At 37.9% G+C, this 23301-nt stretch overlaps 1 protein-coding gene across 24 annotated transcripts in view; it reads right to left on the reverse strand.

Moving 5' to 3' along the window:
* Nucleotides 1-23301, reverse strand: part of PLEKHA5 (pleckstrin homology domain containing A5) — a 242712-nt gene that overhangs the window by 168316 nt on the left and 51095 nt on the right. Inside the window, exon 4 of one of the 24 annotated variants that reach the window (XM_025455270.3) lies at nt 15100-22046. The exons of the other annotated variants lie outside the window; for them this stretch is intronic. Coding sequence (XP_025311055.1) covers nt 21974-22046 — 73 coding nt within the window. The 3' untranslated portion in view covers nt 15100-21973. Of the gene's footprint in view, nt 1-15099; nt 22047-23301 lie in introns of those variants that run through there. 24 annotated transcript variants of the gene reach the window in all.

Below are 23301 nucleotides of genomic sequence, written 5' to 3' on the forward strand. Positions count from 1 at the left end.
AGCAAACATGAATAATAAGAAATGATTACTGTAGTAAGTTTGGGAAGATTTAAGGACACAGTGGATCCTCCTTACTGGATTAGATTACAGTTTAGCTTATTCTGTATAACTTAATGAATATTATGGTTCATGGCAGCTGCAGTTGATAAACAAGTATCTCCTGTCTTGCAATAAGATGAGTTCAGGGGACAAGACTGATATTACCAAGAAGCAATTAGGCTGCATAGCAGTGATGACTGCTTGCTGTTTGTTCAAAAGCATTCAATGTTAACTCAATGCTTGCTGTCTGGAAAGCTTTGTGCCAGGATATAAAGATAGTTTAATTTCTCCATAGATGCACATGACTCATAATAACAGTTATAAGCAAAAAAACAATCCTGACTTCACCACATCGGTGCCCATGTAAATCTCACTATTGCACAGGGCAATATTTGTAAACTCTGGTCTAATCCATTAGAGGCTAATGACATGCAGTTAATGGGATGCTTTCTACCAGCACTTCAATTCATGAAACAGAAGAGGAGATACAAGTAGTATGGGGAAAGTATTTTTTCATTTCAATTTTATATAAAAAAAGTATTTGTATGTGAACAATACATCATGAAATAGGTATTTCTTACTGTAGATCATGGTCAAAAAAGTTGAAAATCAGTGACATTAAATACCAATGGTAACATCCTTAGCAATTACGGATGAGTCACCACGTTCCCAGTTCTTACCCATCTCTTTCTTCTGACTTCTCTTCTGCCTGCCTGCTAAACACCTGGGCTCCACAGCTCATTTTGTTTTCACACTGAGATTTTTAAATCTCTGTGGAAATTGGCTCTGACCTAGTTGGTTTTTTTCCTAATCTCAGTCCTGCCCATTTTGAAAATAGGAAAGTCTCTTCTCCTTGGGGATACCTCTTTTAAAACAGTTAGTGGTTGACTCAAGAGTGAGGCAAATAATAAAAGGAAGATCATATGGGGAACTTGAAATAACACTCAGATTACTGAAATTTCTAACTAAATGAATCATATTCACTTCTCCAACATGTTGGAAATAATTAGATACACTGGGCTTATAGGGTTGGTACTCTATAATGCTCAGAAACAATATATTTTCCACTAGGTGGACTCTCAGATTGTTGTGATTTATATGCAGTAAAGTTCAAAGGTTTTATGACAAAGCCTGTAGAGACAGGAAGTATCCTGAGTCCAAGAATTACCTCCCAGTTCTCGCTTTTGTAGTGTCTAGCACAGGCTTTGCATTAAACTGATAAACGTACAACTATATTTTTTAAAGATCTTATTTATGTAAGAGAAAGAGAGAGAAAGCAGGGGGAGGGGCGGAGGGAGAGGGACAAGCAGACTCCCTGCCAAGCAAGGAGGCCAATGACTCAGGGCTTGATCCCAGGACCCCGAGATCATGACCTGAGCCACTCAGGTGCCCAATGAAAAAATATTTTTAAAAGGACTTTGGAAAATTAAACAAAAATTATCCAATCAAGTGATAATTAATTATTTATAATGCTTTAAGAGAAAGGCATTGATAACTGTAAGGAAGTTTTCCTAGCTTTAAACCAGTATTTCTACCACTGAAAATATAATACTAATAAATAGAGCTAAACATTTCTTTGAACTGTCTAATTAAGAAGATGTCGGGATTACTCCAAAATGAGTCAGGATAAGCAAAAATGGTCAGGGTAATGATTCTATTGTGCACTGACGGTCTTCTTTCTACCAAAAAGGCACAATGAAGCTTAAGAGAAGCTATGGGAAAAATGATACTAAGACTCAGCTGATTAATAACTTCTAAAAAACAAGCTACAAAGGGGAAAATGGGGAATCAACATGCTGTAACCAGACCTCAACATTTAATAAGGAAATGGATTGATGTCTTTTGAGAAGCAGAGAAAAGCAAGTAATCAAATTCCTCTAGAATGAGATCAAGCAAAGGAGAAGGGTATTAAATCACAAAAAGTCTAATGAAAAAAAGTTCTGGCATTTTCCAAAGTTCTTCTAAGCAACATTTGATTTTTTTTTAATTATTCAAAAAGCAGTTGTTTTTAGGTCAATAAAATTTTAGCACAGTTATGTCATCCTCATCCTATCATTGGTCTAAACAAGACCTAAGAACTTGCACTCCACTCTGTTCATTGGCCTAAATTGCAGAAAATGTTGGCATTTGCCAAATTTATTTTTCTAGCCCACTTTGAGTTCCAGACTAGTATACTCAACTGCGTGCCTGAAATCTCTCTACTTGGATTTTCCCACAACCATTTCAAACTTCCCCTACTAAAAACCGAATCTCTTGACCTTTCCATCCTTCAATCCACAACTCTTCCTCACTCCCCACCTTACCCCACCCTCCAAAAAGAATAAACCATTTTTTCTCATTTCAAAATATGGAACTTCCAAACCAGCTGGCCAAAGTCACAAAACTGGAAATTATTCTTCCCCTATAATCCAACAAATCCTGTATGTGTGCATCTCCAAAATCTCTCTCCAATTAGTCTACTTTCCTGTATCTCTGCTGACAATTCCCGTAATTCATGCAACACCTTTTCTCATTTGGATAAATGCAATAGCTATTTAACTATTCTCCTTTTTCTATTCTAAGTCTTGCATCATTTAATTCTCCACTCAGCAGAGTAATATACAAAATGTCACTCTCCTATTTAAAACTTTCAGTTTCTGAAATAAAGTGCTAAGACTTTAATCGGGCTGTAAGTCCTTGCAGTGTGGTCCCTGGACCTGTCTCCAGATGCAGATGGGGAGACTCTCAACGTCCCTTACTCCTCCAGGGAATCCAGCTGCCTTCAGATCCTGTGAATCTTTATTTATTTATTTTTTTTAAGATTTTATTTATTTATTAATGAGAGAGAGAGAGAGAGGCAGAGACACAGGCAGAGAGAGAGAGAAGCAGGCTCCATGCAGGGAGCCTGATGTGGGACTCGATCCCGTGTCTTCAGGATCACGCCCTGGGCCGAAGGCAGGCGCCAAACTGCTGAGCCACCCAGGCATCCCAGATCCTGTGAATCTTTATAACTTATAAGGTTTCCTTCCAGCAAACTAACTCCCACTACTTATCTGTCAGGTCTCAGCTTAAGTACTTAAAAATATAATTTACCTCTGTGGTTATTAGTCTATTGTCCATCTCTCTCTCTTCTGTGCTTACAGCTTCAAAAATTAAGTGACAGCGCCTATTTTATGCAACACTAACCCCAGAAGCCACAAGTAGCTTTGGTATATAATAGAAGCCCAATAAATATTTGTTCAGGGAAAGGACTTTCTTTTAAATTTATCTCACCACTAATATTACATCATGCCTTGATATATAAATTATAAATGTAAACAAATAATCACAAGATAAAATATGAAATGAATAAACTTACAAGAAAATATAATCAATGAAATATGTTCTAAAGAAAATAATCTCAACATATATCATAAATCTATCCATTTGCCTTTCGGGATTACAAACTTATAAATATATTAATTTTGTAAGTCAAATTACCAGAATAAGACCCTGAAGATAAACAAGCATTACAGGCTATTAGATAGTTATTCCATGGAAACATTTACTCTAGGTTGGCTATTACCGGAAGCATCAATGAAACTGCAGAGCCAGGAACATCATTTCTAATATGATTTGTCCCTAAAATAGTACTGAAATGATTAGATGAAAAACAGATGTACAATTTTAATATTTTAAATTGTTTATATTCTTCTTATACATTCACAATACTGAAAGTATCATTATTATATTTTTTAAGTGAACATACTAACCCGAAAACAGATGTTATTTATGAAAAAATGTATTAAGACAGAAAACAGAACAGGAAAATAACTTGGGGGGAAGGCAGCAGGGACGAGTAACAACTTTAATTTTCCTTACTAATTTTACTTCAAAGTCCTTATGTTCTTAATACTAAAATTCTGGTTTAAACAGTTCTCAAGTTCTGTTCATTTCTGATCTTAATGACCTAGCAATGATTAAGCCTGCATAACATGAAGTGGCCACATTCTCCTTATCACCCAATTGACTGTATTATTCTCATTTTTCATCATGACATTGATGAGACTAGCAGAGTTCTGACAGGCTGTAGACCCAGAATGGCGTGCTGCTGCTCAAATTAAAATATGCAAGTAATTTGGCAAAGAAATCTTTGAAAAACAAGCATTAGTTTCTATGAAACTTGGTCAGCCATCACTAAGCATTCTCTTTGCAGAAATACTTCTCACTACTGAATGGCACAGAAATATAAATTGAAATAGATCACATTAAAAAAATTGAAATGTTCCAGTCTCACGTTCATATAAGTATGTTCTCATAAAACTCATTTGTTACCACTCTTTCCCTGTATTCCTAAGTGCTCCATTTAAAAGTATCAGCATGGGAACACCTGAGTACTTAGCAACATTCTCCTAGGAGAATGAAGTATGAAAACTGAAGTGACAATGAGCTGGTCTGATTTTTCAACCCCATATTTCACTCTAAAATACTTCCATTTGAAGATTTACTTGTATCTTCTCCATGCAGGCCTCAAGTCATTGACTACAGGGCTACAAGATGTGGTGGCCCCAGGTGATTCTCAACCTCTTGGTACTCCGGCCCTTACATAGACCCTTTGCCCAAGAAATACACCTGATTGTTATATACAACAGGATATTGCAGAAATGACAAAAGCTTAACTTCTAAGGATAGGCCACCGAAAACACTGAGGCTTCCCTCTTGCTCTCTTCAATCAAATCACTGGGTAAAGCCAACCAGGTCCTCCAGGTCCTCCAGATCCTCCAGCCCCCTGAAACCTTCAGATGACTACAACCCTGATCAACATCCTGACTGCAATCTCTTAAAAGACTCTGAGCCAGAACCACCCAGCTAAATTACTTCCATAATTCCTGACTCACAGAAACTCTGATATTAAATGTTGTAAGCTGCTAGGTTTTGAGGTAAACTGTTAGGGAACAAGAGAACTAAAACACAATACTTCATCATTTCTAATCCAATCATTACAACCAATCTGAGGCTCAGTAGGCCTAGAAATGTTACATGTAGATAAGAAAACACTTCATAATCTAAGCACAAAAACCCAAAAGTCAGATTTAGACATACTGAAAGCATGCTTTTTGGAATTCCATTTGTAAGACCTCAACTATGTTAACTATTGCTACCACAGGCCATGATGTTACCACACCAAGACCTGATGAAGCCTGTCATAAAGAAGATGCCCATTACTGGCTTGATAAATCAGTAAACCAACATATGATGTGGAAATAAAAGAAACAAATGTTACCAGGGCTGGTAAGATTCATAGCACACAGCTTTATCACTTGCTTGCAATGTTTCTTTCAACCACCAGAGGGCAGGAATGGCACACTGTTCTTTGGCCTACTAGTACTTAACGATGCCTAAGCATTTAGTAGGAATAAAATAAAAATTCTGCACAAATGGAGGAAGAGAGAAAGGGATGATGCTTGTCAATAGTAGGAAGAGATTAAGTCTTACTACGATACACTTTATGGAGTGTAAACTGAGTTAGCATACAGGACTTCATAGGCTAATGTCAATTAGAACTAATTCTTGGGGATCCCTGGGTGGCGCAGCGGTTTGGCGCCTGCCTTTGGCCCAGGGCGCGATCCTGGAGACCCGGGATCGAATCCCACGTCGGGCTCCCGGTGCATGGAGCCTGCTTCTCCCTCTGCCTGTGTCTCTGCACCTCTCTCTCTCTCTCTATCATAAATAAAAAATTAAAAAAAAAAGAGAACTAATTCTTGTATTTCATGATTCAATGCTGATTCATTAATGGTATTCTGGAAAGGGAATAAAGCAAAAAGTCACAGAGGCTAAGAACATCAGGCCAATTTCGAAGAACACATGACTAGAACATGGGGAATATGGACTGGGACTCAAGTGCAAGCAATTTTTTCACTCTTGCCTGTTTGTTCTACCTACCTCACCAGAAATTAGTTGGTATTTCTCTTTTCTGAAATGCCTGTTTCTATAGGAAACAGTAAATTTAGTATATTAAATTCAGGCACATTCTCACACATCCACAGGTGATTAAAACTCAACTTTTTTGTTCTGTATAAGCAAAACAAGCATCCTTATGTACCTAGGAGGAGCTATACCCAACACAGGTGCAGTGCCCAGAAAGAAATAATCACCTTCTCTGTGGCCAGACTCATTAACTCATACCTACTAAGTCACCACAGATGTCACAATGCTTCCTGAAATCTTATTATCATAGCAAGTATTTTCCAATTGCCCCATTATTTTTAATGTTGCCTTGCAGCAAATAGTTTTTACTGAATATATTTTTAAATATTCATCATTTTCTATTGAATCAGAAGCTTACTCCTAATAACAAAATTAACAGAATCATTTTCCCTTTTCTTCAAATTGCTTAAGTTAGCTAGAGTCAGGGATGACTTCATATTTGTGAAGGCCTTTATGAGGCCTTTGGCAAATTATGTTGCTTTTATGGTTTATGGTCTGATTCCTAGATCTAAGAATTATGGCTGGTAAAAATATTTATTAGAGGATAGAGACATAATGAATAAAATGGAATCCCAACATTTCATAAAGGATAACCCTGGTGAAAGAAGCTAAAGGAGATAAATGGGTTAACTCTTGATTAATCTAAAAGGTGTTAATAAAAAATACCCTATCCCCTCAACTACAATAAATGGCAAGATGTTATACGTATGTTTATAATAAAGACCAAATTATCCCAAGGACACCCACTAATTAGTTAATGATAACAATACTGGATTTGGATTTATGGGGAAAATCTTGTTGACAGTAATGTTGGAAGAATAAAGCAGGAGCATTTAATTTGGCTCAGATGGCCTCTATAGATCTGTAAACCCCAGATCCTTTGCATACTTTAAAATACAGAGGGCACATAAGGCATTCTTTACGTAAATGAAACTCTTTCACCCTCAAATAACAGAAAATCAAATTCAAAATAGCTTAAGCTGGGCAGCCTGGGTGGCTCAGCAGTTTAGCGCCACCTTCAGCCCAGGGCATGATCCTGGAGACCCAGGATGGAATCCTACGTCAGGCTCCCTGCTTGGGGCCTGCTTCTCTCTCTGCCTCTCTCTCTGTGTCTCTCATTAATGAATAAATAAAATCTTTAAAAAAAAAATAGCTTAAGCTAAAGAAGGGAATTCACTGGCTCAAATAATTGAAAAATCCAGAAGTAGATCCAGTGACTCAATTCATATGGTAAAGGTGTGTCTGGGTCTCAGCTCCTTTCCTCCCTCCCTCCTTCCCTCTCCCTCCCTACCCTCCCTCTCTCGTCTTTCAGGTCTCATAGATGCAAATCCCAGGAGGGCAGCTAGAGGCTTACACCTTTCCTGCTTCAATCCAACAGAAGAGATTCTCTTTCTCCAGAGCTTAAGGAAAGTCCCAGGATCACGTCTCACTGGCCCAGTTACATCTTGTATGAGACCCCTGAGGTCAGGTCTGTAACAAAAACCCCTAAGACCAGGCAGGCCTGACAGTGAGGAAGGAGTTACTATTCAAGGAAAATATGGATTAGATTCTCAGAAGAAAGAAAGAATGATGGGCAGGGTACAAAATAAATTTAAGTCATCTATGAATATCCAGTTTCACAGGGATCCCTGAATCCCCTTCTTCATAGTTAAGAACCAGCATAAAAGGGGTTTCAAGAAGAATAGGTGCATTGCTAACATGTTACCTTAAACCTAACACTGTACCACATTGCTCATAGTTAAGTAACTAATATCCTAATCAAATCCAGTGCCTTACTTGGCTTCTTCAATTTAGAAGCACAACATTTCCCTCCCCTGACTCTGTAATTAACTCTTCCTGAAGTTTTTCTTCCTAAATTTTATTTATTTATTCATGAGAGAGAGAGAGAGAGAGAGAGGCAGAGACATAGGCAGGAGAAGCAGGCTCCCTGCCTGATGAGGGACTGGATCCCAGGAACCCGGGATCACAACCTGAGCCCTGAGCGGAAGGCAGATGCTCAACCACGGAGCCACCCAGGTGCCTCTTCTTGAAGTTTTGCTCTGTCTTCTGACTTTGGCTTCCAGAGTATCCATATGTCAGGTTCTATGAACTCTCTTTCAGGCATTCATTCCCCAATTTCTTCCCTCTTTTTCTTTTTTCTTTTTTTAAGATTTTATTTATTCATGAGAGACACACACACGCAGAGAGAGAGAGAGAGAGAGAGAAAAGCAGAGATACAGGCAGAGGGAGAAGCAGGCTCCATGCAGGGAGCCCGACATGGGACTCGAACCGGGGTCTCTAGGATCACGCCCTGGGCTGAAGGCAGCCCTAAACCGCAGAGCCACCTGAGCTGCCCTCTTCCTCTTTTTCTATCTCATTCTATCACTTTCTATTTTATCTGCCACTTTACTTCAAATGACACTCAAGTATTCATCTCCAGACAAAAAATCCTTTAAAACAATTCTATTTCCACATTTCTAAAAACCAAATATATTACCTCAAAGCCTAGGTGCCACACCCTAAATATTCAAAACAAACCTCTTTAACAAAACCAGCCCTTCATCCCTTTCAGTTATCTGAGAAATCATCTGATCACTTCAGGATTCAACTCAGATATGGCATCTTCCATGAAGCCTTCCTTCTTCTCTCCTCCCCAGCCGGAGCTATGTGCTCTCACAGCACCCTGCCCAATGCTCACTGTTGCAGCATTTATGCCACTTCAGGTAACAAACGATTCACTTCCTGAGCTCTTACACTAGACTATATACTCAATAGCAAGACACAGCCAAGTCTTACTTCTGTATCCAATGTGCCAAGCAGAGTGGCTGGCACATAAGAAGCTCCCAATGAATGTTTCGTGGAAAAAGGGAAAAAACCTAAGTCTTATTAAAGATCTGTAAGTTTAAATTATTTACTACTTGCTAAAAAGGACTGTCAGGAAAAAGATTTGTTTAATTTACCATTTATTATTATTTTTTAAAGATTTTATTTATTTATTTGAGAGAGAGCACAAGAAGGGAAGAAGGGTAGAGGGAAGAGCAGTCTCCTTACTAAGCAGGGAGCCCCATGCAATGCGGGGCTCAATCCCAGGACCCCGGAGGTCATGACCTGAGCCAAAGGAAGATGCTTAACCAATTGAGCCACCCAGGCGCTCCTTGAGCTACCATTTGAACAGATACTGGTAAGGTCTAAGCAACAAGACTGCTACCAAAATGTGTAAAATAAAAGTCAGAAACCAGAATTAAAGTGAAAAATCGCCACTTTCCTCTTTCCTTTTTCTTGGTAAGCCCCTGGGTTTAAAAAAAAAAAAAAAAAAAAGGTAGACATGGAACGCTAAGAAGCTTCTCTTTCTCTCCAAGGGACTAATAACAACTCTCCATCAACAGACACCAGATGTCCTTGCCATTGAGGCCTTAAACCTTTCCTTACAGGGATCGAGCACCCCAGATGCTATCCCTTGACACAAGAGATGGCTTTTTGAGACAGAGCTGCCTGGGAATGAGTCAATTCTTCATGATACTCTTCTTTGTGATATTCTTCACTTTAAAGTGTCTTTAATCCTTATGACCTTAATTTTGGCCTGAGAATTCATGATTTACCCGTTTCTATAACACTGACCACATTACTTACTGTCTCCATTAAGAGATTAGTGATCTAACTAATCTGAATGTCTTGATTTCCACATCTTTAAAATGGGAATAATAGCAGCCGCCCCAAAGGTTGTTAACAAAAGTCAAGCAGCAGAAAAAGCCCCTGAAGCACAGGTGGGGCTCATAAAGGAGATAACGATGACAGTGGTAACAGCTACTCCCTGGTATTCATAAGGGACATTCAGGTTTGCTGGCTTCCCTAACATGGCACGTCTGCCAGTCACCTGAGAGCAGCTTTCTTTAACCTACTCCAGGGTGGCATTATTCATACTCATCTTGTGGTACATATATTTTAAAAATAATTCATTCCTTCTCATGACTCCTAAAATTTAGTGTAAAATTTTACACATACTATGAACTCTTTCCGCTCTTTGAATTTCCTTTAAGCCAATCAAGTAGTGATAACATTTTCATTAGTGTTTGTTTAGACTTTAATAAGCAAAAAATGGTTCTCTTTTTCATTGCTATGCACAAACTCAACTTATAAACCTCAACATTAATTGTTTTTGGTTTTCTCTTTAGATTATTCACATTGACACCAAGCAGCTGTGCTCTGTACTGTTTTTAGTACCATTACACATAACATTGGAAACTGTCCTCCTCAACCTAGTCCTTCACCAGCAATCACTACAAATAAAAAATTAAACATACCATATTTCTGATATTTTATTTATAAGTATTGGATTGTAGCCCATTTTTTAATATTTATGGAGGGAGGAGTTAGTTTGAAGGCAAAAATATTTCTGATATTTCCTTTCCATACTTCTGAATGATTTTAGTGGAGACACAAAGTGACACTGATTCAATATCAAGGAGGCATTAGAAATTTGATGAGGAGTCTAGTCTGTGTCACTTCATCTTGCTTATGAACAGATGGAGAGTACTAAAATTAGATTAAAAGTAAATTTCAGGGGATCCCTGGGTGGCGCAGCGGTTTGGCGCCTGCCTTTGGCCCAGGGTGCGATCCTGGAGACCCGGGATCGAATCCCACGTCGGGCTCCCGGTGCTTGGAGCCTGCTTCTCCCTCTGCCTGTGTCTCTGCCTCTTCTCTCTCTCTCTCTGTGACTATCATAAATAAATAAATAAAAAATTATTAAAAAAAAAAAAAAAAAAAAAAAAAAAAAGTAAATTTCAAAAAAAAAGTAAACTTCAACTTCTACTATTATAAGCAAAACCACAAAAGACATGTACATTTGTTTTCTTAAAAATACCTAGTTCCACACAAATTTTGTCATTTAAGTTTCCATATATAAAAGCTTTGCAAGAAACTGAGGCTTTTCTTTTTGGGGAAAGATCAATCTATAAGAATAAACACAATCAAAACATTAAAAATGTCAAAACTATTTCTCTCACTGGCAATAACAACAGAAAGCAAGTAACAGCTTGGATGGGGAAAAACAAATCTGCTTCACAGTTCAAACTCCAGAAATGTAAAGAAAAAGTGCCCTCATCTGGCCAAACAAAAAACTTAACATCCTAGGCGCACATACTAACTTGCTCAAGTATAATTTTCAGGGTTTTAATTGGTATAGAAATAAATCTGAAGGTTCAAAAAAATAAGTAGCAAATCCAGCAGTATAAACTTTTTTGCTGTTTTCTACATATATAACTATTTGGTGTTAAAAAACAACTATCTAACCATAAAATATAAAGCAAATTATACAATACACAGTCTCTCCCCAACCAGATATATTAGAAACATAGTAGGAAGAAAATACATTGTTACCAATCCTCTAATCTGAAAGTCATTAATTATAAAAAAGGCATAAATATAAAATAACTTTATATCCTAATGACAAAGCTGATTTATGACCATCTTATGCTATTATCTGATAAAAAAAATCTTTGTAAAACTTTGAGAGTTCATAGTTTTCCTTCCTGAATACTAATATGCCATTTGAAGTTCAATGTTGGTAAATTACTTATGTTCTCAGCTGACATCTCTGCCAAACAGACCCAGTAGAGCCCTGAAGAGAAATACAATTTTCAGCAGTACTGACACTAATGTTACAACTGAAGTGCTATAGATGAGTAATCCTACCATTAACCGTAATGATGATGAGACAATACTAATATAGAAATCGCTCAAATGTTAGCTAGTTGCCAGGCCCTGTAGGAGGTAGGCAGAATGCCACCCCCACCCCCAAGTCCGTGGCCTAAGCCCCAGAACCTGTGATTAGGTTACCTTACTACCTCATGTGGCAAAATGGCCCTGCAGATGTGGTTAAAATTGAGGGAGAAAAGATGGAGACTTGTCTGCATTATCTGGGTGGCCCAATGCAATCACAAGGGCCCTTCAAAGTAGAAGGGGGAGGCAGGAGAGTCAGAGGGAGGTATGACTATGGAAGAAGGGTTGGCGATGCAACACTGCTGGCTTTGAAGATGGAGAACAGAGATGATGAATCAAGGACACGAGCAGCCTCTAGAAGCTGCAAAAGCAAGCAAATGGATTCTACCAACACCTTGACGTTAGCCCAGTGAGTCCTGGGTCAGGCACCTGACCTACAGAACTGCAAAGTAATGAATCTGTGTTGTTTTAAGCCACAGACTTTGTGGCAACTTAACAAAAGCAACAGAAAACTAATATACTGTGCTAAGCCCCATTACTCCTCATACTAGTGAGATAGGTACTATTATTAATCCTACTTTTTTTTTTTTAATTTATTTACTGGAAAGAGGGAGAGGGAATCTGAAGCAGACTCCATGCTGAGTGTGGAGCCCAATATGGTGCTCAATCCCAGCAACCCTGAGATCATGACCTGAGGTGAAACCAAGATTCAGACATCTGATCAACTGCATCACCCAGGCTCCCCATTAATCCTACTTTAGAAAAAAGAAGGTGATCCTTAAAAAAAGAGAGGGGTGCCTGCGTGGCTCAGTCAGTTAAGTGTCCCACTCTTGATCTTAGCTCAAGTTTTGATCTCAGGGTTGTGAGTTCAGGCCCTGCGTTGAGCTTCACATTGAGTGTGGAATCTACTTAAAGGGGGGAAAAAGGGGTTTGGGGAGAGATTAGGTTGACTTGCCTGAGGTTGCACAGCTAAATAAACTTTGACTAGGACATGTCCATCTGCTATCAATGTCATGTAAGGATGGTGCCCACCTTCTAGATCACTCACTGCCTTCAACCTGTAAACATGACACCACTGAGCTCTGGTGTTGAAAGTGTTCCACTAACTTCTCCTACCCTCACACCCAATGAGATCTTCCAGTTACTGCTATTTGAAACTATTCACGTTACATCTCTCCTTGTTCAACCAACCTTTGGATCATTAGATCTTCTATGTATTTTTACTTTCCACATCCGCTGGGCCATACTAAAGTAGAACAGATCACTTGTATAAAAATACTATTCAAACTCACTCCCTATTACCAGTTCCAGTCATGTAAGTTCTCCTTCTAAAGCTTTCGATAGCTCTTCAGTATACAATCAAGTAAAACCTGAGTTCTTTTAGGAATCTGACTTCAGGAATCTTTGAGGGATCTCAAAAGGATCTAATCTTTCCATCTTCCATTACTGCTTCGCACATACTATGAGATACAATCAAATGTAGTCCTCAGGCCCATATTCTGGCAATGTCTCACTTCGACATCCTTTGTTGTGCTATATTTACCTAGAATGTGTTCTTTCAAAAACCATACCTGGCCCTAAAAAAGAGCACACCAGCCACAAAGACCTACAGAATTTTGCTTATACCACTCAGCCCCATTTGGCTTCAGACGCTAAGGACCCAGTTAGGCTAAAGGAGATGGTATACCATTGTCATCTTTAGGTTGGACATCCTGGGTCCAAATCCAAGCTCTACCACTTTCTAGCTTTGTGATCTAGGACAATTATTTCACTTCACTGGTTTAGGTTTCCTTATCTGAAAAGTGGGGAAAATAATAGTACCTTTCTCATATGGTTTTTTCAAGAATTAAATGGATTACCACACGTAGCTGACATATGGATTCTTGATTTTTACTACAATTCCCCGTAAAGAAGTACCTTCTCCCTTCAATCTCAGTCTACTTTGCTGATACACAAATGATGTACTAACTCATGACCCCAAGATCAAGAGTCACCTGCCTTCCCAACTGAGCCAGCCAGGCACTCCACAAATGATATATCTAATCATTACCTTCCCTATTCCCAAAGAATTTGATCTTGTGATCCATCACACGCTGTCAAGCTATGCCTCTACTTTGACCACATGGATTCCAATTCCGAATCCCTCATATCATAATATGATTTAGTACCTGCATTCACCTTTTCCCTCCTGACCAATCCCTCACTCCCAGATCAGACACTTAATACATTTTCTTAATCACAGATTTACTAATCAGCTTAGATACCGTGACTTTAATAACTGCCACAATCATGATGAGCTCTGCAGATGAGTTAGTCCCTGCAGGACTGGCTTCTCCAGCAAACCCCTTTTCCTAATATTGCATCAATGGAAAAGGTCAACATACTGTTATTGTTGTTATTGGTATATGTCTTATTCACCTACACAATTATAGGTTTCTTGAGAGCAAGGATCATGGAATAATCGTCTTTGAATTTACCAGATCTAAACACATTTTTATTTTTGATTAAGCTGACAGATGAAATGAGTCACATGTGACTCACAGTTGAGTACCAATCAGCAAAAATAGCTTTTTGTTTATCATCCCTTCCCCAACTACTGGTAATAAAATACACACACACACAAATTTATCCTTGCTTATAATTATAAGCTTTAAAATGAATGACACCACTATAGTTTCCTCAGGTTTTCAGTGATCTATCCTGACATTACTTTAATTATCTTAGATTGATATATTAAACCAGTTTCACACAAAGCTTTTAAAAATTATTTTGAAATATCATAATAATAATCAATATAGTCACATTAATGTTTTCACTATCACCTTTCATTATACTAAGTTAGTGTACCTTAAGTTTTCAGAGTCTATACTTCAATACTAAGAAGTTATTGTGCTACATTCAACAAGGGACTTCAAATAGCTTCAAAAAACAACAGAGTACTGGGGTGCCTGGGTGGCTCAGTCTGTTGAGTGACAGACTCTTGATTTCAGCTTGGGTCATGATCTCCGGGGTCATGGTATCGAGCCCAGTGTATGGCTCCATAGGCAATGGGGAGTCTGCTTGGGATTTTCTCTTCTTGCTCTCCCTCTTGCCCCTCCCAAGCTTTCTCATGTGTACTCTCCCTCTAAAACAAATGGACAGATCTTAAGAAAAGGGGGGGGGGGGGACAAAGTATTACAGTTCTGCTTCATTTACTCATATGCTTCTCTTTTAACCTTAGCTTAGTGCTAAACTTGACTTGCTTGAAGTCAAATTCAAGTCTAACTCATGCCAATATTGGTCTGCAGCTATCAAATATTCTATTACCTTCTTCTATTTTATTATGTTCAGTTCAGGCCATCTCAAGTAAACAACAAAATTTTCTTAGAGAGGGAAGTGTTCATTTTAATCCAACATTATCCACAAGATTAAAGAAGTAAAACTGGGGCAGCTGGGTGGCTCAGTTGGTCAAGCCTCCAACTTCTGGTTTCAATTCAGATCCTTATCTGCTTCAGATTATCTCTCCCTCTCCTGCCCCTCCTGCTCATGTGCATGCTCTCTCTCTCAAATAAATAAATCTTTAAAAAAGGAACTAATAAAACTCATTTGTTTCTTTTTACAATTACTCCACCATAACTACAAGATTTCTTTCAACTACCTTTCCATGTGAAACATACAAAACTTTAGGACAATAGCTCAGAACTCTGACTGTACACATTATAATCATCTGTGTAAATCTTTAAAACTAGATCCCCAGGCTCTATGATAGAGGGGTCTGATTTGGTTGGTCTTTGGTCAGTCCAAGTTTAAATGTTGTTGCTGATGACTTTATAGGAGCCACAGTGAATAAGAAGCACAGCCTGAGGAATCTTTCCTTTCTTTGAAAGAAAATATTGTATGTCAAAGATCTATATAAGACATATGTAGATATATATTTAAAATATGTGTCATCTCTAATCAGTCATCTAATTGAAATAACTTATGTAACAAACATACTTTAAATCATCATTGTACCACATATCTTTGAAAATATAATTGCAATAATCGCTGTCAAATTTTCCCCCCAAATGCTCCGTCTTCACATTGATGACTTTCTAAAATAAACTTCCAGGTATAAATTTTTTGTACATCAAAAGTAATAACACAACATATATTCTAAATACCTTTAATCCTCAGTATCTGGCCAAATCACTCCCTATCCGCTTGTTGCCAATTTAAAATTCACTTTCTGGATTAGTCTACAAAACAAATCCCCCTGTGTTTTATTATTTTTTTGCATGTGGAGCACCCCAGATTTAGTATACCTTAGCCCTGAGAATGACTCCCCCGCTCCACCTTGGGCTGATGGAGGAGTTTTCTGCAGGGCCTGCAAAAGAGTCTTGAGAATGAAAATGCCCTTGATGACTGTCAAATGAGCTAGTCTTTCAGAGTAAAATTTAAATCCCAATGGTGATTTAAAGTCTATATTCAGCTGTTAAGCCCTTTTGGACTCAAATAGCAGACACACATAATAAATCTCAAAGCTGACAGTTTGAGATTTGCTTACTACCTCTGGCACTTCTAAGCTAGAAAAAAATCATTGGCATAACTGCACTGTGATACAAAGCATAAAACCAGTATAACACCAACTACGGGGTTGGGGGGGAGCTCTGAAAGGTCTTTGCTTAAATAAATGCCACACTTTCATATATATTTGTCAAGATCCATTCTACATTTGATTTTTTTCATCTCTTTCACACACACACACACACACACACACACACACACACACACACCACTATTCTGTTACAAGAGGCTGAATTTCATCTCCCCTGAAATTAGCTTGCCTGTTAACTACTTTAACAATCCCATCTCTCTCCCATAATGCCAGGGAAAAACCTATATCCTAAAATTCTATATTTAACACTTTATTTGTTTGCAGTTCCAATTGGTTTTCAGGTTTCCTTCCAGTCGTTAGCATTATGCATGAATTTACAAAATTGTGATCACAGTTGTGTATCCATAATCATTTCTTCTGTTTCAATATAAATATTGTTAAGCAGAGGCTTTTAACAATAATGCATAAGATATTTTTTAAAAAGGAAAAGCATTCAAGAATAGCTATATAAAAAAGTAAATTTCACATTTACAAAAAATTTTATCCAAAAAACTGGTTTCCCAGTGCCAAGGAATTAAATGTCTTCCTTTAAAATGTAATGTAATCATCAGAGTCATAAGGGTTTCTGAAGCAGGCAATATGTGTCTGTAATTAAAAATTTTTCCTTTCTATCCCAACCAAAATAAACTGAGTAAGATATGCAAGGCATACATAAACTTCTGGATTTCAACTAGATTAACATATACCACCAATCACTATAAATAATTTTACTTTTCCTTTAAAAAAAAAAAAGCAATTAACGGACATCACCACATTTTAAATCCTACCTCCACAAAGATGAAGAAACTGACACCCAGTAGGGCAGATGCTAGTGGTGCTGCAGTACAAGGCAGGAAAGCAGAGTCCTACCACTTTCTGCCCAGGACGGATCTACATCAACCTGAAAATCCCAGTAACTATCTCCCCCCAAAAAAGTGAACAGCCTCTAAAAGCTAACAATTATTATCATATTACCTTTGTACATTATCACAATGTATTTCATTACATGGATTTTGTAACTTCAATCATGAAAACTAAGAATAAAATTAACAACCTACTTGGAAAATGTGCTCAAGCATTCTACCGCATGTCCCACTTCATGTAAACCACACCGAGGCAATCTGTCTCTCCAGATCTTGATTTCCTTGTTTTTCCATAAATTGAGAATGCTGGCCTAGCTTTTAATCATCCCCATGTACACTATTGTCTTCAATTAAGGATGGGATCAGTTTGACGTTTTAGCTATTTCTGCTGCACTGACTTGGAATAATGACTTCTGAACAAAATACAATTTTCAAGTAAAAAAATCAAACCAATCTCTGATAAATATAAAATAAATATAAAAAAATCTTTTATAAATATCTGTTTGCTGGCAGTGTGTCTGCAATTCTCTTCATGTCACAGGCACACAAAGTAAATGATGGTTCTTGGGCAGGACATTAGTGACTGCCAGAGATGGGTGGGTGGGGGTGCTCAATGGCTCCTGAAACCTGATAGTGGCACACCAGCTGTGGACGCTGTGCCCAGTATGAGATGATGAGGACACTATCACAGACTCAACACACCCATCATGAATGACTTGTTCATCTTCAAAGCCAGAACCTGTATTTCTAGAGTTAACTCACAAAGCTATACAATCAGTCACACACACACTCATCACCAGCACTGGCTAAATCACCGAAAATTAACAACCGCAACAAAATACTCCTACTACCAAAAAGAGAAATCAAGCATTTTTGGGTGGGAAACTATTTATTATTAATTATTCTTAGAATCACAAATATGCCTATAAATTATAGACATGCATGAATGTGATAGCACAGGTCTGATTATTCTAAATCACAAACTGGAAATGAGATATGGAGGGAATCACTACTTGGGCATCCCAGAGTTCAAACAGACTCTAGGTTCAACTCCTGGTATGCTTTAAAATCATTACTGTGGATTATATAAATTGCTGCCAAAAGATGAGGCAGCAGTTCTTCCTGAGAAACAGTACAGAGCTATGAGCGTGGGCAGCCTGGGTGGCTCAGCGGTTTAGCGCAGCCTTTGGCCCTGGGCATGATCCTGGAGACCCAGGATCCAGGTCCACGTCGGGCTCCCTGCGTGGAGCCTGCTTCTCCCTCTGCCTGTGTCTCTGCCTCTCTCTGTCTCTTTGTCTCTCATGAATAAATAAATAAAATCTTTTTTTTTTTTTTTAAAGAGCTGTGAGCATACAGATGTGCTGGAGTGGGAGATGAAGGCCTTTGACGCTGGGATTTCAAAACAAAGCTCATCTTTGTAGACATGACAATTGTCTAACTCCTCTCACCCTCAGTTTCCTTTTCTATCAAATAGAGTCAACATCAGCTTTCTTAACGGGTTTCTCTGAGGATTAGAGATAATATAGGAAACCTGGTTTCTACCAAGTATATCTGGTACTCAAAAAGCATTATTGTAGCCACTGGTAGTATTTTGTGTGCATTACTGTATATATATACACACACACACACACACACATATATATATTTTTTAAGATTTATCTTAGAGGAAAGAGAGAAAGCATTAAACAGGAGGGGCAGAGAAAGAAAGAATCTCAAGCGGACTCTGCACCCAGAGCAGAGCCTAATGCGGAGCTTGGTCTCACAATCCTGAGATCATGACCTGAGCTGAAACCAAGTCGGAGGCTTAACATACTGAACTGCGTAGGCTCCTCTGTGTTCAATACTTTTAAAGACCACATAATACTCTATCTTGTTATCTCATGGTTTAGTCAACAAGAGTCAATTGCTGGACATTTGTATTATACTTATTTTCTACTATTATGAAAACATTTTATTTCCTTAGCATCTAGAACCAGAAATGGAACTACAGAGTCAAAGAATATGATTACCTCTATGACCTGGTAAACATATTTCTTAGATATCTATCTTCCTAAATGAAGACTGAGGTGTATGGTTCAAGTTGGGTAGAATATTTTGCTAGTTGAATTTCAATCACTTTAATTGAATCCTAGAAATAAACAAGATCTTTTTAAAAATATTTATTCATTTGAGAAAGAGACAGTGCACGTGCACATGTGTGCAAGCAGGGGGAAGGGCAGGCAGAAGGACAGAATCTTCAAGCAGACTCTCTGGTGAGCCGAGCCTAGAGCCTGATATGGGGCTTGATCCCAACCCACAAGATCATGACCTGAGCTGAAACCAAGAGTCAGATGCTCAACCGACAGAGTCACCCAGATGCCCCTCAACATGCTTTTTTTTTTAATAGAGAAATTTAATTATAAAGAAATCGAGAACATGTTTTTCAAAAATATTTCAAAATAAGGAATGACTTCCTCAATCACAGTTGCAAAGCAAAATCATCTTCATAATGTACATAACTTACTGTTTAAACAATTTTTTTTTAAAAAGATTTATTTATTTGAGACAGAGCACAAGTCAGGTGAAGGGACGGGGGGGAGGGGGGGGGGGAGGAGAAGCAGACTCCTCACTGAGCTGGGAGCCTGAAGCCAGGCTCAATCCTAGCAGCCTGGGATCATGACCCTAAACCAAGGCAGAGGCTCAACTGATGCAGCCATGGAAGGCACCCTGATTTAAAATGTTTAAACAAAAGCAACATATGTGCACAGAATGTGTGTGTGTGTGTGTGCATATATATACATTCTTTTTCACAAAATACAGAAGGATTTAAAGTGAAAAGGAAAGTGCCCTCTGCTCTTGATAGATCTCATCAAAACTCAATAAAACCCAAAAGTTGTTAACATTTTCATTTGTATCCTACTAGAATCCTTAAATAGAAAAAGCAGAAATATATATATATATTTTTTTTTAATTTTTTTTAAAATTTATTTATGATAGTCACACAGAGAGAGGCAGAGACACAGGCAGAGGGAGAAGCAGGCTCCATGCACCGGAAGCCCGACGTGGGATTCGATCCCGGGTCTCCAGGATCGAGCGCCCTGGGCCAAAGGCAGGCGCTAAACCACTGCGCCACCCAGGGATCCCAGAAATATATATATTTTTATTAGTATACAAAATGCTCTGATACTTGATTTTTTTTCCTCTTCATAAATCTTGGATTTTGGCACATTCAGATCTATTGCTACATGTATTCTATTCTTTTCTACTGTTCTAATTTATACACTAGTTCATTATTAAATGATACTTCAGCAATTACTATTTTTACTGTTTTTGTGTGCGTATAAAAACAAAATTCAGCAACTATCTTGTACATTATAAAATAGATGAAAACTCAATCTCATAGTAATATTATGATATTTGTAGGACAAAGTTGCAGTTATAGAATTGATTAATCAAAGTGTATGAGCACTTTATATTTCACTATTTTCACCAGTTTACATTCCTACTCGTAGTAAAGAGACTATTTCCCTCTGCCTTCACTAATGCGAGGTATTACCACTTAAAACTGCCAATCTGATAAGTGAATAAGATATCTCATTCTAACTGGCTTTTCTTTTTTTTTTTTTTTTAAATTTTTATTTATTTACGATAGTCACACAGAGAGAAAGAGAGAGAGGCAGAGACACAGGCAGAGGGAGAAGCAGGCTCCATGCACTGGGAGCCCGATGTGGGATTCGATCCCGGGTCTCCAGGATCACGCCCTGGGCCAAAGGCAGGCGCCAAACCGCTGCGCCACCCAGGGATCCCTAACTGGCTTTTCTTTTAGAGTGTCTTTCTACATTTTCGTTAATGTGAGAGGATTTTCCTTGCTCCCATCTTTTATCCATTTTCTACTAGCTTGCTAGTACTTCCTTACTGGGAATCAAATGTTTTTTACTTAATTTATTTATTTAAAAATTTTTGAATTTCATTAATAGTTGATCCAGCTTAACTTACATAACTTTAAAAGCAGTTGGGAATTTTGACATTAGCCCCAATATATTCTGTGTCTATGATCCTGGCACATCTTTTCAATTATTCTCCCCCACACACACATTCTTTGCTTTTTTTTCTTAATTTTTTTTTTAAGATTTTTAAAATTTATTCATGAGAGACATGAGAGAGAGAGGCAGAGACACAGGCTGAGGGAGAAGCAGGCTCCATGCAGAGAGCCCGATGTGGGACTGGATCCCGGGACTCCAGGATCACGCCCTGAGCAAAGGCAGATGCTCAACCGCTGAGCCACCCAGGCGTCCCTTTCCTTAAATTTTTTAAAATTTGAGCTTCAGGTGTATGACATAATGATTCAACATTTCTGTACATTATGCTATCCTTACCACAAGTGTAACTACCATCTGTCAACATTTAACACTATTACAATATCATTAATTGTAGGGAATCAAATATTTTTAAATGCTACATATTCAACATCATGTAATAAAATTTCTCTCATTGCAAAAATAAATCTGAAAATTGGCTATAGTTTCCTTGTATTATTTGAATTAAGGATTCATTCACTCCCTCTTGTCCAACAGAGATGACTGCATCTGATTTGTTTTCATATGCATAAATAGATTTTGTTTCATAGATTTGTTTTCATATGCATAAATCTATTGTAAAGATCAATAGATGTGGAAAGGGCAAACAAGGATACAGCATCATGGATGGTCAAGAGGCCGGCATCCATCTAATTTTGGTCTCTGCCACAATAACTTGAATAATCCATAGGTGTCACTTCAAGCCTCAAAATATTAACTTCTCAACCAATAAAATGAAAAGTTGGGCAGAATGATTCCTAAGATTGCTTCCAGGTATAAATCCCGTGACTCTTAGGAGGTTTCAACATTTTTCTTAGGACCATGAAACACCTGCAGTAGAACATAGTAACTTAATTATTATAATATAAAAAGTAAATAATCAAAAAGAATATTTTTTTAAAAATAAAACTAAATGGTAATATAACAAGATTATCAACATAGTAATATCCAAGTTTCTTAAGACATTTGATTTTTCTTTTTTAAAGATTTCATTTATGAGAGAGAGAGAGAGAGAAAGAGGGGGGGGGCAGAGACACAGGCAGAGGGAGAAGCAGGCTCTATGCAGGGACCCTGATGTGGGACTCCCGGGACTCCGAGATCACGCCCTGAGCCGAAGGCAGACGCTCAACCGCTGAGCCACCCAGGCATCCCCAAAACATTTGATTTATCTAAGTCCTCAATATATTAGTAACTTGGGAATATATAATGCATGTACTGAAAGCATTAACCTATCACCTTCACTATGATTTTCTGGTAATCATTTATGAGTAGCTCAGCAGGAATAAAATATAAACCTACTTAAGAGCCCACTGCTATTAAAAGCTTCTTGTTGCTGGAATAATACCATGCCACTTATGGCATTTATGCTATTTTAATTTTTCAACTCTTGCTTTAAATGAGATATATTTATAAATCAAATGGGACTTGTATTTGAGTTTACACCGAAGAGTTCCCACCTATGAAATCAACTGAAAGAATTGTGATCAAGACTTCATGTTTACATTGATGAAATTATTAAAAACAAATCCCCTTTCTCCCATTTGAAGAATTATTTCAGGGCCATGATGCCTACGCTTATTCATTTTATACTTTTAAAAACCATGTTTAAGAAAAAATTGTCTCAGACACAAATTTTATGTAGGAGAAAAATCATTGCTATAGCAACAGTAGCTTTAGTTTATGAGACTGAAAAGTGAAAAATTCATATTTCCAACACTTGAAACTTAACTGTTTGATTTTTTTTTTTTAACTGTTTGATTTTTGATGGCTGAGGGGATACGGTGGTAGCTCCTGACCTTTTGTCATTACTATCATCACCTGGATCCCAATGAGACTCGGCCAAACCCCAGGCCTTAAAAGATAAAAACAAAACATATAATGCTTTCTTCAATGATAAGGTTAATTATTTATAAATCAAACATAACACTCTAGGCCATCCCCCACAGGCTGCTTTGCTCTTTTGCCTCATGTTCCAAGAAGCCAAAGGAGTTAGTGAGATAGTGACAGCCTTGAATGGTTGAGTGATGTGTATATCTCTTGCTCAAACAAAAACAAAAACAAAAACAAAAAAACAAAACACCAGCAC

The sequence above is a fragment of the Canis lupus genome, chromosome 27, assembly GCF_003254725.2.
Source record: "Canis lupus dingo isolate Sandy chromosome 27, ASM325472v2, whole genome shotgun sequence".
NCBI classification, from domain to species: domain Eukaryota; kingdom Metazoa; phylum Chordata; class Mammalia; order Carnivora; family Canidae; genus Canis; species Canis lupus.